Genomic DNA, 12,043 nt, shown 5'->3' with positions numbered 1-12,043 from the left:
GAGAGGAGAGAGGGGAGATCCTTTCCTTCGGCGGTTCTCCCCGCGCTCTCAACCCCCACGTCTCCCGAAATTCCCGGCGTTCCACTTGTGCGCGCCGCTCCCTCCGACGGGAGGGGACGGATGGAGGGGAGGGAATGAGGGAATGGAGCGTGGGAAGGGAATGGAAGGCAGGAGGATGGGGTTAAGAGGGAGCGATAAATCAGCCACGATTGAACGGCGGAGCAGACTCGATGGGCCGAATGGCCTAATTCTGCTCCTATTCCTTATGACCTTTACGAGGGATGGAAGGGAGGGAGGGGGGAGGGTAAAATGACCGATCCAGCTTCCTACGCTGGGCGTTGCGGAGGAGAAGGGGGGGGGGGGGGGGGGGGGGGGGGGGGGGGGGGGGGGGAAAACCGGCGGCTCAGTCCATGCAATTCAATTCTTCCGTCCTCGGGAGCCCAAGCCCCCGACACCATCGTTCATGTAGCTGTCAAAACCGCGCTCTCGGAGCAGAGCGAGCCGTCGTCCGAACCGGCCAGACCATTGTTGATCTCTGCGAACGGGAACGGGGAAGTGGTCAATAACGTCACAACCCCCCCCCCGCCCATCCCCCCCCCCCCCCCCCCCCTCCCATCGACCCACCCGCGAGAAATCACAGGGAGTTGTGGACGCAGCCCGGACCATCGTGCAAACTAACCAGCGACTCCATCTACACCTCGCGCTGCCTCGGCAAGCCCAGCAGCATCATCAAGGACCAGTCTCACCCCTCGGCCACTCCCTCTTCTCCCCCCTCCCATCGGGCAAGAGGTACAGAAGTGTGAAAATGCACGCACACCTCCAGATTCAGGGACAGTTTCTTCCCGGCTGTTATCAGGCAACTGAACCGTCCTCTCACCAACTAGAGAGCGGTCCTGACCTCCCATCTACCTCATTGGAGACCCTCGGACTATCCTTGATCGGATTTTGCTAGCTTCTGTAGACAATAGACAGTAGAGTGGATGTGGAGAGTATGTTTCCACTTGTGGGGGAGTCTATGACAAGAGGTCATAACCTCAGAATAAAAGGACGTACCTTTAGAAAGGACAACAGACACTAGGCGCAGGAGTAGGCCATTCGGCCCTTCGAGCCAGCACCGCCATTCAAATGTGATCATGGCTGATCATCCACAGCCATGATGGAATGCTGGAGTAGACTTGATGGGCCAAATGGCCTAATTCTGTCCCTAGAACCTATGATCATGGTTGGGCCAAACGTAGGCAGGCGGGACTAGTGTAGATGGAGCATGTTGGTCAGTGTGGATAAGGTGCATGGATAGGATAGGTCTAGAGGGATATGGGCCAAACGCCGGCAGGTGGGACTAGTGTGGGCAAGTTGGCATGAAGGGCCTGTTTCGACACTGTATCACTCCATGATCTACGATTGAATGGTGGAGTAGACTCCATGAGCCAAGTGGCCTGATTCTGCCCCTACATCTAAAGGGCGCGAGAAGGATGGGTGACGTACCTGAGAAGATCAGCTTCTCCTTCATGATGTTGACATCCCTGCTGGACCTGCGGACTGCCGCACTCAGCATGATCTGCTCCGGGTTGTAGGACCGCATGCTGCCCAGGCGATACCTGACGGGGACAGACACAGAGACGGCGTTACTCCATGGACCTCCACCCCGGGACCACCTCCACCCCATGCCCCATCGGTCCTCCTCTGCCCTATGGGACCTCCTCCGTCCCACGACCACCTCCACCCCCTGCTCCATGGGACATCCTCCGCCCCCGGGACCACCTCCACCCCCTGCCCCATCGGTCCTCCTCCGCCCCAGGACCTCCTCCGCCCCATGGGAACTCCTCCGCCCCCTGCCCACCTCCGCCCCGTGCCCCATCGGTCGTCCTCCCCCCCCCAGGACCTCCTCCGTCCCCGGGACCACCTCCGTCCCGTGACCACCTCCACCTCCGCCCCATGGGAGCTCCTCCTCCGTCCCCAGGACCGCCTCCACCCCCCTGCCCCAACGGTCCTCCTCCGCCCCACGACCTCCACCCCCCTCCGTCCCCGGGACCTCCACTGAAGGGGAGGAGCAGGGTGGGGAGTGGATAGAGGGGGGGAAGGAGCGAGGGAGGGAGGGAGGGAGTGAGGGAGGCATCAGAGAAGGGGAGAGGAGGAGGAGGGGAGAGGAGGAGAGAAGGGTGTAAAGAGGGTGGGAAGCGGAGGAAAGGGGGAGGGGGGGGAGAAGGTGTGGAGGGGGAAGGAGAGAGAAAGTATGGACCAAGAGTTTGAGGGAGCAAGTAGATGAGAGGTCTGTTTTGGTTTAGCTTAGAGATACAGCGCAGAAACAGGCCCTTCGGCCCATCGAGTCCGCGCCGACCAGCGATCCCCGCTCATTAACACTATCCTACACCTACTTGGAGGCAATTTACAAAAGCCAATGAACTCACAACCATTTGAAGAGGGTAGCACGGTGGCGCAGTGGTAGAGTCACTGCCTCACAGCGCCAGAGACCCAGTTGGATCCTGACTACGGGTGCTGTCTGTATGGAGTGTGCACGTTCTCCCTGTGACCACGTGGGTTTTCTCCGGGTGCTCCGGTTTCCTCCCACACTCCAAACATGTTCAGGCTTGTAGTTTAGTTGGCCCTCTAGAAATTACCCCAATCATGTAGGGGGTGGGATAATGTAGAACTGGTGTGAACGGGTGATTGGTGGACAGCGTGGACTCGGTGGGCCGAAGGGCCTCTTTCCATGCTGTACCTCGAAACCCATTGGGAGATCTTATCTTCTTGAAACATATAAGATTATTAAGGGTTTGGACACGCTAGAGGCAGTTTGAGAATAAGGAGTAAGCCATTTAGAACAGAGATGAGGAAACCCTTAGTAATCTTATATGTTGGAACGACTGGGCTTGTATACTCTGTGGAGTGTAGAAGGATGAGAGGGGATCTTATGGAAACATATAAGATTATTAAGGGATTGGACACACTAGAGGCAGGAAACATGTTCCCGATGTTGGGGGAGTCCAGAACCAGGGGCCACACACAGTTTAAGAATAAGAGGTATGCCATTTGGAACAGAGATGAGGAAACACTTTTTCTCACAGAGAGTTGTGAGTCTGTGGAATTCTCTGCCTCAGAGGGCGGTGGAGGCCGGTACTCTGGATACTTTCAAGAGAGAGCTAGATAGGGCTCTTAAAGATAGCGGAGTCAGGGGATATGGGGAGAAGGCAGGAGAATGGGGTTAGGAGGGAGAGATAGATCAGGCATGATTGAATGGCAGAGTAGCCTTGATGGGCCGAATGGCCAAATTCTGCTCCTATCACTTATGAAGCCTCCCCTTGCCAGATGATGTGTTTAGCTCATCTCAAATATTTCAAAGTGTTTCATTGAATTCTCCAATTTCCGGTAGCCCTTGCTGTCTCCTCCTCTTGTCTACTCCCCTTCTCAGCTCTCCCTCAGCCCTCGGGCTTCTCCTCTTCCTTTTCCCCATTCTTCTTCCCCCCCCCCCCCCCCCCCCCCCCCCCCCCCCCCCCCCCCCCCCCCCCCCATCAGTCTGAAGAAGGGTTTCGGCCAGAAACGTTGCCTATTTCCTTCGCTCCATAGACGCTGCTGCACCCGCTGAGTTTCTCCAGCACTTTTGTCCACCTTCAAATATCTCAAATCCCTTTCCCTTCAGCAAGCAGCTCGGTCCCTGACAAAAGAGTGGAGGCTGGGTAACGAGAGGCAGGGAGGCCTTGCATTTAAATGTGCTGCCTCACAGCGCCAGAGACACGGGTTCGATCCTGACTACGGCTGCTGTCTGTGTGTGAGTTTGCACCTTCTCCCGCGTGACCGTGTGCGTGGGTTTCCTCCGGGTGCTCCGGTTTCCTCCCACATTCCAAGTGTGAAAACGCACACCTCCAGATTCAGGGGCAGTTTCTTCCCGGCTGTTATATGGGCAACCGAACCGTCCTCTCATCCACTAGAGAGTGGTCCTGAGCTACTATCTACCTCATTGGAGACCATCGGATTATCTTGGATCGGACTTGACCTTGCACTAATTCACAATATTCCCTCTATCATGTATCTGTACACTGTGGACGGCTCAATGGTAATCATGTACTGTCTTTCCGCTGACTGGTTAGCACGCAGCAAAAAGCTTTTCACTGTACCTCGGTACACGTGACAATAAACTAAACTGAATATCCCAAAGACGTGTGGGTTTGTGGGCTAATTGGTCCTCTGTAAATCACTGCTTGGGTGTACATAGTGGATGAGAAAGTGGGATAACATAGAACTAGTGTGAATGGGAGACCACACCTGGAGTATTGTGTGCAGTTTTGGTCCCCTAATTTGAGGAAGGACATTCTTGCTATTGAGGGAGTGGAGCGTAGGTTCACAAGTTTAATTCCCGGGATGGCGGGACTGTCATATGCTGAGAGAATGGAGCGGCTGGGCTTGTACACTTTGGAGTTTAGAAGGATGAGAGGGTATCTTATTGAAACATATAAGCTTATTAAGGGTTTGGACACGCTAGAGGCAGGAAACATGTTCTCGATGTTGGGGGAGTCCAGAACTAGGGGCCTCACAGTTTAAGGATAAGGCGTAAGCCATTTAGAAAGGGGACGAGGAAACACTTTTTCTCACAGAGAGTGGTGAGTCTGTGGAATTCTCTGCCTCAGAGGGCGGTGGAGGCCGGTTCTCTGGATGCTTTCAAGAGAGAGCTAGATAGGGCTCTTGAAGATAGCGGAGTCAGGGGATATGGGGAGAAGGCAGGAACGGGGTACTGATTGGGGATGATCAGCCATGATCACATTGAATGGCGGTGCTGGCTCGAAGGGCCGAATGGCCTACTCCTGCACCCTTATCCTCATTATATCTGCTCCTACCTCTGGCAGCTCGTTCCAGATATGGACTATCCTCTGAGTGAAATGTTGCCCCCGAGATCTCTCCCCTCTCACCTCATCTAGTTTTAGAATCCTCTATCCTGGGAAATAAAATGTGTGCATTCACTTCATCCATGCCCTTCGTGGTTCTGTAGCACTCAATCAATTTACCCCTCAGCCTCTTACACTCCAAAGAAAAAAGTCCCAGTCTATCCAATAAATCTATATACCTCAATCTCCATCATCCCCAATCAGTACCCCGTTCCTGCCTTCTCCTCATATTCACTGACTCCTCTTGTTAAATAAGTTAAATGTCTTGCCATTAACTAAAACTTCTTACTTTCTTTACTTTTCCCTTAATTGCTTTCGGGTAAGTTTAACTTTGGCTGTAAAACAATTAAGCTTTATCGGTTAATATTTAATGTATTTGCAGTCCTGGAATTACAATGAAGTAATCAGTTACTCGATAGAAACCTCTTCCCACAGTGTTGCAAGCACTGAATGACATAGTCATAGAGTGACACAGTGTGGAAACAGGCCCTTCAGCCCAACTTGCCCACACCGGCCAACACGTCCCAGCTACACTAGTCCCACCTGCCTGCGCTTGGTCCATATCCCTCCAAACCTGTCCTATCCATGTACCTGTCTACCTGTTTCTTAAACGTCGGGATAGTCCCAGCCTCAACTACCTCCTCTGGCAGCTTGTTCCATACACCCACCACCCTTTGTGTTAAAAAGTTACCCCTCAGATTCTTATTAAATATTTTCCCCTTCACCTTGAACCTATGTCCTCTGGTCCTCGATTCCCCAACTCTGGGCAAGAGACTCTGTGCATCTACCCGATCTATTCCCCTCATCATTGTATACACCTCAATAAGATCACCCCTCATCCTTCAGCGCTCCAAGGAATAGAGACCCAGCCTACTCAACCTCTCCCTGTAGCTCACACCCTCTAGCCCTGGCAACATCCTCATAAATCTTCAAATTTAGTTTAGAGATACAGCGCGGAAACAGGCCCCTTGGCCCACCGAGTCGCGGCGATCTGCGATCCCTGTACACTAGAACTCTCTGTACCCTTTCCAGCTTAACAAAATCTTTCCTGTAACATGGTGCCCAGAACTGAACACAATACTAAATGCTGATTCACCAACGTCTTATACAACTGCAACATGATCTCCCAACGTCTCTACTCAGATGTTTACTCAGAACTGCTGTACTATCGAGCTCAAAAAGGGTAGTGTTTATAACTATGATCTTTCATGCTATTGGCAAAATGCCAAAATACAGCCCGAATCTGTTGGTGTCCCGTCTTGTGTGGGTGTGGGTGTGGTGGTCATAGAAGCAACCAATTATACCAATGAGGTAATGGGGAGAGGGGAAGGGGGGAAGGAGATGGTGATGAGAGAGGGGAATACAAGGCTGAGAAAGGAAGCTGGTCTGGAGAAGGGTTGGGGCAAGGGGGAGGAAGGGCGGGGGAGAGGGAGAGGGGGAGAGGGGGAGAGGGAGGGTGGAGAGGGGAAAGGGGGAGAGAGGGGGAGAGGGGGGAGGGGGAGGAGGGGGGGAGGGAGGGGGAGGGGAGGGAGGGGGAAAGGGGGAGGGAGGGGGGAGAGGGAGGGAGGAGGGAGGGAGGGAGGGAGGGGGGAGGGAGAGGGAGAGGGAGAGGGAGAGGGAGAGGGAGAGGGAGAGGTCTCCAGATGCCTCAGTGTTACAGCAAGGAGGAAGAGGAGGGAGAGAGAGAAGGGAGGGAAAGAGGGAGGGAGGGAGGGAGGGAGGGAAGGAAGGGAGGGAGGAGGGAAGGAAGGAGGGAAGGAGGGAAGGAGGGAAGGAAGGAAGGAAGGGAGGGAGGAAGGAAGGAAGGAAGGAGAGGAAGGAAGGAAGGGAGGAAGAGGAAGGAAGGGAGGAAGGGAGGGAGGAAGGAAGGGAGGAAGGGAGGAAGGAAGGAAGGGGAGGGAAGGAAGGAAGGGAGGGAGAGGAAGGAAGGAAGGAAGGAAAAGAGAGAAAGTAAGGAAGGAAGGAAGGAAGGAAGAAAGAAAGAAAGGAAGGAAGGAAGGAAGGAAGGAAGGAAGGAAGGAAGGTGGTTTGAGGCAGGAGAGAGAGAGGGGGAGGGAGAGGGGGAGGGAGAGGCGGAAAAGGATGTGGAGAAAGATGTACTGTTGAAGAAGGTGTTTTGCAGAAGAACGGGAAGGGAGGAATGTGGGAATGATGAGGGAGTGACGGGAGAGGATGGTGCGAGGATGCAGGGGAGAGGGAGAGGGAGAGGCAGAGAGGAATGGGGGGAGAGGGTGCTTGGAAGAGGCTAGAGCAGGAAGGAAGGTTCGTGGGATGGAAGAGAGAGTGGAGGAAATGGAGGATAGATGGAATGTTGAGGCCGGAGAGAGGAAGGAAAGACAGGAAGGTGGCAGAGGAGAAGCTCGATGGTACATGGAGGCAGGAGGGAGAATGGAAGTCAGAATTTCATTATGCACTGGACAATAGGTGCAGGAGGAGGCCATTCGGCCCTTCGAGCCAGCACTGCCATTCAATGTGATCATGGCTGATCATCCCCAATCAATACCCCGTTCCTGCCTTCTCCCCATATCCCCTGACTCCGCTATCTTTAAGAGCCCTATCTAGCTCTCTCTTGAAAGCATCCAGAGAACCTGCCTCCACCGCCCTCTGCGGCAGAGAATTCCACAGACTCACAACTCTCTGGGTGAAAAAGTTTTTCCTCATCTCCGTTCTAAATGGCTTACTCCTTATTCTTAAACTGTGGCCCCTGGTTCTGGACTCCCCCAACATCGGGAACATATTTCCTGCCTCTAGCGTGTCCAATCCCTTAATAATTTTATATGTTTCCATAAGATTCCCTCTCATCCTTCTAAACTCAAGAGTATACAAGCCCGGCCGCTCCAACATACATGTTGGGGGAGTCCTGAACCAGGGGCCACAGTTTAAGAATAAGGAGTAAGCCATTTAGAACGGAGACGAGGAAACACTTTTTTTCACACAGAGAATGGTGAGTCTGTGGAATTCTCTGCCTCAGAGGGCGGTGGAGGCCGGGTCTCTGGGTACTTTCAAGAGAGAGCTAGATAGGGCTCTTAAAGATAGCGGAGTGTGGGGATATGGGGAGAAGGCAAGAACGGGGTACTGATTGGGGATGATCAGCCATGATCACATTGAATGGCAGTGCTGGCTCTAAGGGTCGGATGGCCTACTCCTGCACCTATGGTCTATTGTCTATTTTCCATTCTTTCAACATATGACGATCCCGCCATCTCAGGAAGGAAAGGAGCAAAGGAAGAGGAGAGGATGGATGGGGCACGGAAGTGAGAGGGTCGACCAGGGAAGATGGGGGTGAAGAGGAAATGGAGGAAGGGATGGGAAGGGAGAGGTCGGGAGGAAGCGAGGAGGTCGGTCTTCCCCACTCCGCACGGGGGTCGACCGGAAGTCTCCGTTTTACCTGATCAAGTGATAACTGTGAGAAGCCAGAAGACAGCACAGAGAGAGAAGGCGAGGAGGAGAGAAAAGGAGAGGAAAAAGAAGAAGAAGATGTCATCAGTGAAAGGGAAGGAAGAGAAGAGATGAACTCACAGAGCGAATGGAGTAACGTTCAACATCTCCAAACTCACTGAGTGACTTTCCAATTGAACAATAGATATATGTGCAGATGCTGGTTTACACCAAAGATAGACACTAAATGCTGGAGTAACGCAGCGGGCCAGGCAGCATCTCAGCAGAGAAGGGATGGGTGGCGTTTTGGGTTCTTCAGACCGGTCTCGGGTCGAGACACCTTCTTCAGACGAAGAACTGCAGAAGGGTCTCAAACCAAAACATCACCTATCCCTTTTCTCCAGAGATGCCGTCTGACCCGCTGAGTTACTCCAGCATTTTGTGTCTTTCTTCCGGCATTTTTGTAATCTTTTTTACTTTAATTCCTTCCAAATCCGAAGAATGATCTTGAGTTGTCCATCCTTGAGGTGGAAATCTGTTGAACGTTATCCAGAACCATTCTTTTATCACTTGATGGAAAGTAAATGGTCAATGGTTAAACCCAGGGGCCATACATGACATGGTTCCCAGCTCCTACTCTACCCAGCGATGGGGGGGGGGGGGGGGGGGAGACCTCTCAACTACCACCCCATGGACAGAGCAGGCCTCCCTCTGCTTCAGATGGGAGATGGTTCAAGGGGTGGGGGAGGGGTCAGGCCTGGTCATTGACCGCAGGCCGAAGCCAGCACCCTCCACAGTTTGAGACCACATGAGAGCAGGCCGGCCCTGGAGCAGGAAGAAGCCCACTTGAGGCCCACGGGGCCTAGGTTCAAACTCAGCTACAGGTTTAGACACAGTTTGACACCCAGCCACAGTGTGTAGGCCCAGGTGTAGCCCCAGGGGATCAAGCCAAAGGTCAGGCCCAGTTGGTGAGCCTTGGGCTCAGTCAGTTGCAGGCTCACACGGTCAGGCCCAATTTATTGACCTAGGGTCAGGCCTAGTTTGTAGGCCCAACGGTCAGGCCCAGCTGTAGGCCCAAAAGGTCAGCACAGTTGTAGGCCCAGAGGGTCAGGCACCAGTGGCTCAGGCCCAATTATATGCCCAAAGGTCAGGCACAGTTCACAGAGCTGTCAGACCTACTTTGTAGGCCCAAGGGGTGAAGCCCAGTCTGTAATCCCAGGAGGGTCAGGCCTAGTTTGTAGGCTCAAGGGTCAGGCCCAGCTGTATGCCCAGAAGATCAGCACAGTTATAGGCCCAGTGGGTCAGGCACCAGTTGCGCAGGCCCAGTTATATGCCCAAAGGTCAGGCACAGTTCACAGAGCTGTCAGGCCTAGTTTGTAGGCCCAAGTGGTGAAGCCCAGTCTGTAAGACCAGGGAAGTCAGGCCCAAAGGTCAGACCCAGTTTATAGGCCTAATGGGTCAAGCTCAATCTGTAGGCCAAGGGCCCGGCGTAGTTTTTAGGCCCAAGGTTCAAGCCTAGTTTATAGGCCAAGGCTCCAGCCTAGTTTGCAGGCCCAGACTCCAACATAAGCCCAGCCCCACACCACCATCTCCCCATTGCAACCCTTAGGCCACAATGGATGCGTGTCTGACCATGATATAAAGCCGGGCTCGGGTAACGGACCTCCCCGGCATAAAACCTAGGACAATTATTCAACTGCACAGCAGCGAGGACAAATACCAAATCAGAAAACACTGGCGATGTACATCAGGTCGAGCAGCAGATGTGGAGAGAGAATGGCAGACATCGTTCCAGATCGAAGACCTTGCAACAGAACCAATGAAATGGTGCCCACCAGAAACCAACTCAGTTTAGCTCCATTTCTTTCACCACAGATGCGGCCTGTCCCGCTGAGACTTTGAGACATCTTCCACAACGGACTGCTGTTCGATTACAGGTACCAAGTTGACTGGACAAAGTAGGTTGGCACACATCAACGCAGAAGGAGATACAAGACAACGTCAGCCCATGGATATCACGAGGAAGGCCGACTTTCTCACACACACATACACATGTCCACCAGCAGGCCCACAGACAGACCGACCGACCAGCACACCCAGAGGGGGAGGAGGTAGACACAGACACCACCACCGAGACAAGGGAGGCCAAGGGAAGAGGTTTGGTCCACAGGGATCATGCACAATGGGAATAAACGGGAATTAGATTCTCCGGAGGACAATGAATTGGAAGCCCACCCCTTGGAGAGCAGCGATCAATGTACAATAACAAGGAACTGCAGAGGCCGGTTTATGCCAAAGAAAGACACAAAGTGCTGGAGTAACTCAGTGGGTCAGGCCGCACCTCTGGGAGAATGGTGAGGTTTCGGGACTGAAGAAGGGTCCTGGCCTGAATTGTCACCGATCCATGTTCTCTAGGGATATTGACACAAAATGCTGGAGCAACTCAATTCATGCGGCCTCTCTGAAAACAGAAAGGTGGCTTTTTCAGATCAAGAGCTTTCTTCGGGCCTGAAGGCTGAGGCTGAAGAAGGGTCATGACCTGAAATGTCACCAATCCACGTTCTCCAGAGATGCTGGAGAACGTGAAATGCATTTCGTTGTCTCTATACTGTACACTGACAATGACAATTAAAATTGAATCTGAATCTGAATCTGACAATGCTGCCTGACCCGCTGAGTTCCTCCAGCACTATGTCTTGCTCAAGACTCCAACATCTGCAGTTCCTTGCACCTCTCTGGTAATAACTGGAGCTTTTATGACAATAGCCAATAGACAATAGGTGCAGGAGTCGGCCATTCGGCCCCTCGAGCCAGCACCACCATTCAATGTGATCATGACTGATCATCCCCAATCAGTACCCCGTTCCTGCCTTCTCCCCATATACCCTGACTTCGCTATTTTTAAGAGCCCTATCTAGCTCTCTCTTGAAAGCATCCAGAGAACCTGCCTCCACCACCCTCTGAGGCAGAGAATTCCACAGACTCACCACTCTCTGTGAGAAAAAGTGTTTCCTTATCTCCGTTCTAAATGGCTTACTCCTTATTCTTAAACTGTGGCCCCGGGTTCTGGACTCCCCCAACATCGGGAACATGTTTCCTGCCTCTAGCACGTCCAAACCCTTAACAATCTTATATGTTTCAATGAGATGCCCTCTCATCCTTCTAAACTCCAGAGTGTACAAGCCCGGCCGCTCCATTCTCTCAGCATATGACAGTCCCGCCATCCCGGGAATTAACCTGGTGAACCTACGCTGCACTCCCTCAATAGCAAGAACGTCCTTCCTCAAATTTGGGGACCAAAACTGCACACAATATTCCAGGTGTGGTCTCACTAGGGCTCTGTACAACTGCAGAAGGACCTCCTTGCTCCTATATTCGATTCCTCTTGTTATAAAACATGTTTCCTGCCTCCTGTTCCAATTTTTCAGCCTCACCAACCCACCTCTTATTACATAATTCCCCCCCTCCACCCCCCCCCCCCCCCCCCCCCCCTTCCCCCCTCCCTCAGTAAGTCAAGACAAATTATGCCAACAACTTCTATTGAAGAGACAAGATCTGGAGACACATGTCCATAGGTGATACGAACAGAATCAGGTCATTCGGCCCATCAAGTCTACTCCGCCATTCAATCATGCCTGATCTATCCCTCCCTCCTAACTCCATTCTCCTGCCTTCTCCCCATAACCCCTGACACCCGTACTAATCAAGAATCTCTCTGTCTCTGCCTTCAAAATATCCACTGACTTGGCCTCCAGAGAATTCCACGGATTCACCACCCGACATACCCG

At 52.8% G+C, this 12,043-nt stretch overlaps 1 protein-coding gene across 2 annotated transcripts in view; it reads right to left on the bottom strand.

Moving 5' to 3' along the window:
- Positions 1-415: 415 nt before the first annotated feature.
- gdpd5b (glycerophosphodiester phosphodiesterase domain containing 5b) overlaps positions 416-12,043 on the bottom strand; it is a 167,377-nt gene continuing 155,749 nt past the window's right edge. The window contains exons 15-17 of one of the 2 annotated variants that reach the window (XM_055637551.1): positions 8,266-8,280; positions 1,486-1,598; positions 416-535 (exon numbers count right to left, since the gene is read on the bottom strand). In XM_055637551.1, the coding sequence (XP_055493526.1) occupies positions 462-535; positions 1,486-1,598; positions 8,266-8,280 (202 nt within the window). In that variant the 3' untranslated portion in view covers positions 416-461. The remainder of the gene's footprint in view (positions 536-1,485; positions 1,599-8,265; positions 8,281-12,043) is intronic. The other variant, XM_055637552.1, reaches the window with a different exon arrangement.

The sequence above is a fragment of the Leucoraja erinacea genome, chromosome 6 (genome assembly GCF_028641065.1).
Source record: "Leucoraja erinacea ecotype New England chromosome 6, Leri_hhj_1, whole genome shotgun sequence".
Taxonomy (NCBI): Eukaryota; Metazoa; Chordata; class Chondrichthyes; order Rajiformes; family Rajidae; genus Leucoraja; species Leucoraja erinaceus.
This window is presented reverse-complemented; position numbering and strand designations above follow the sequence as displayed.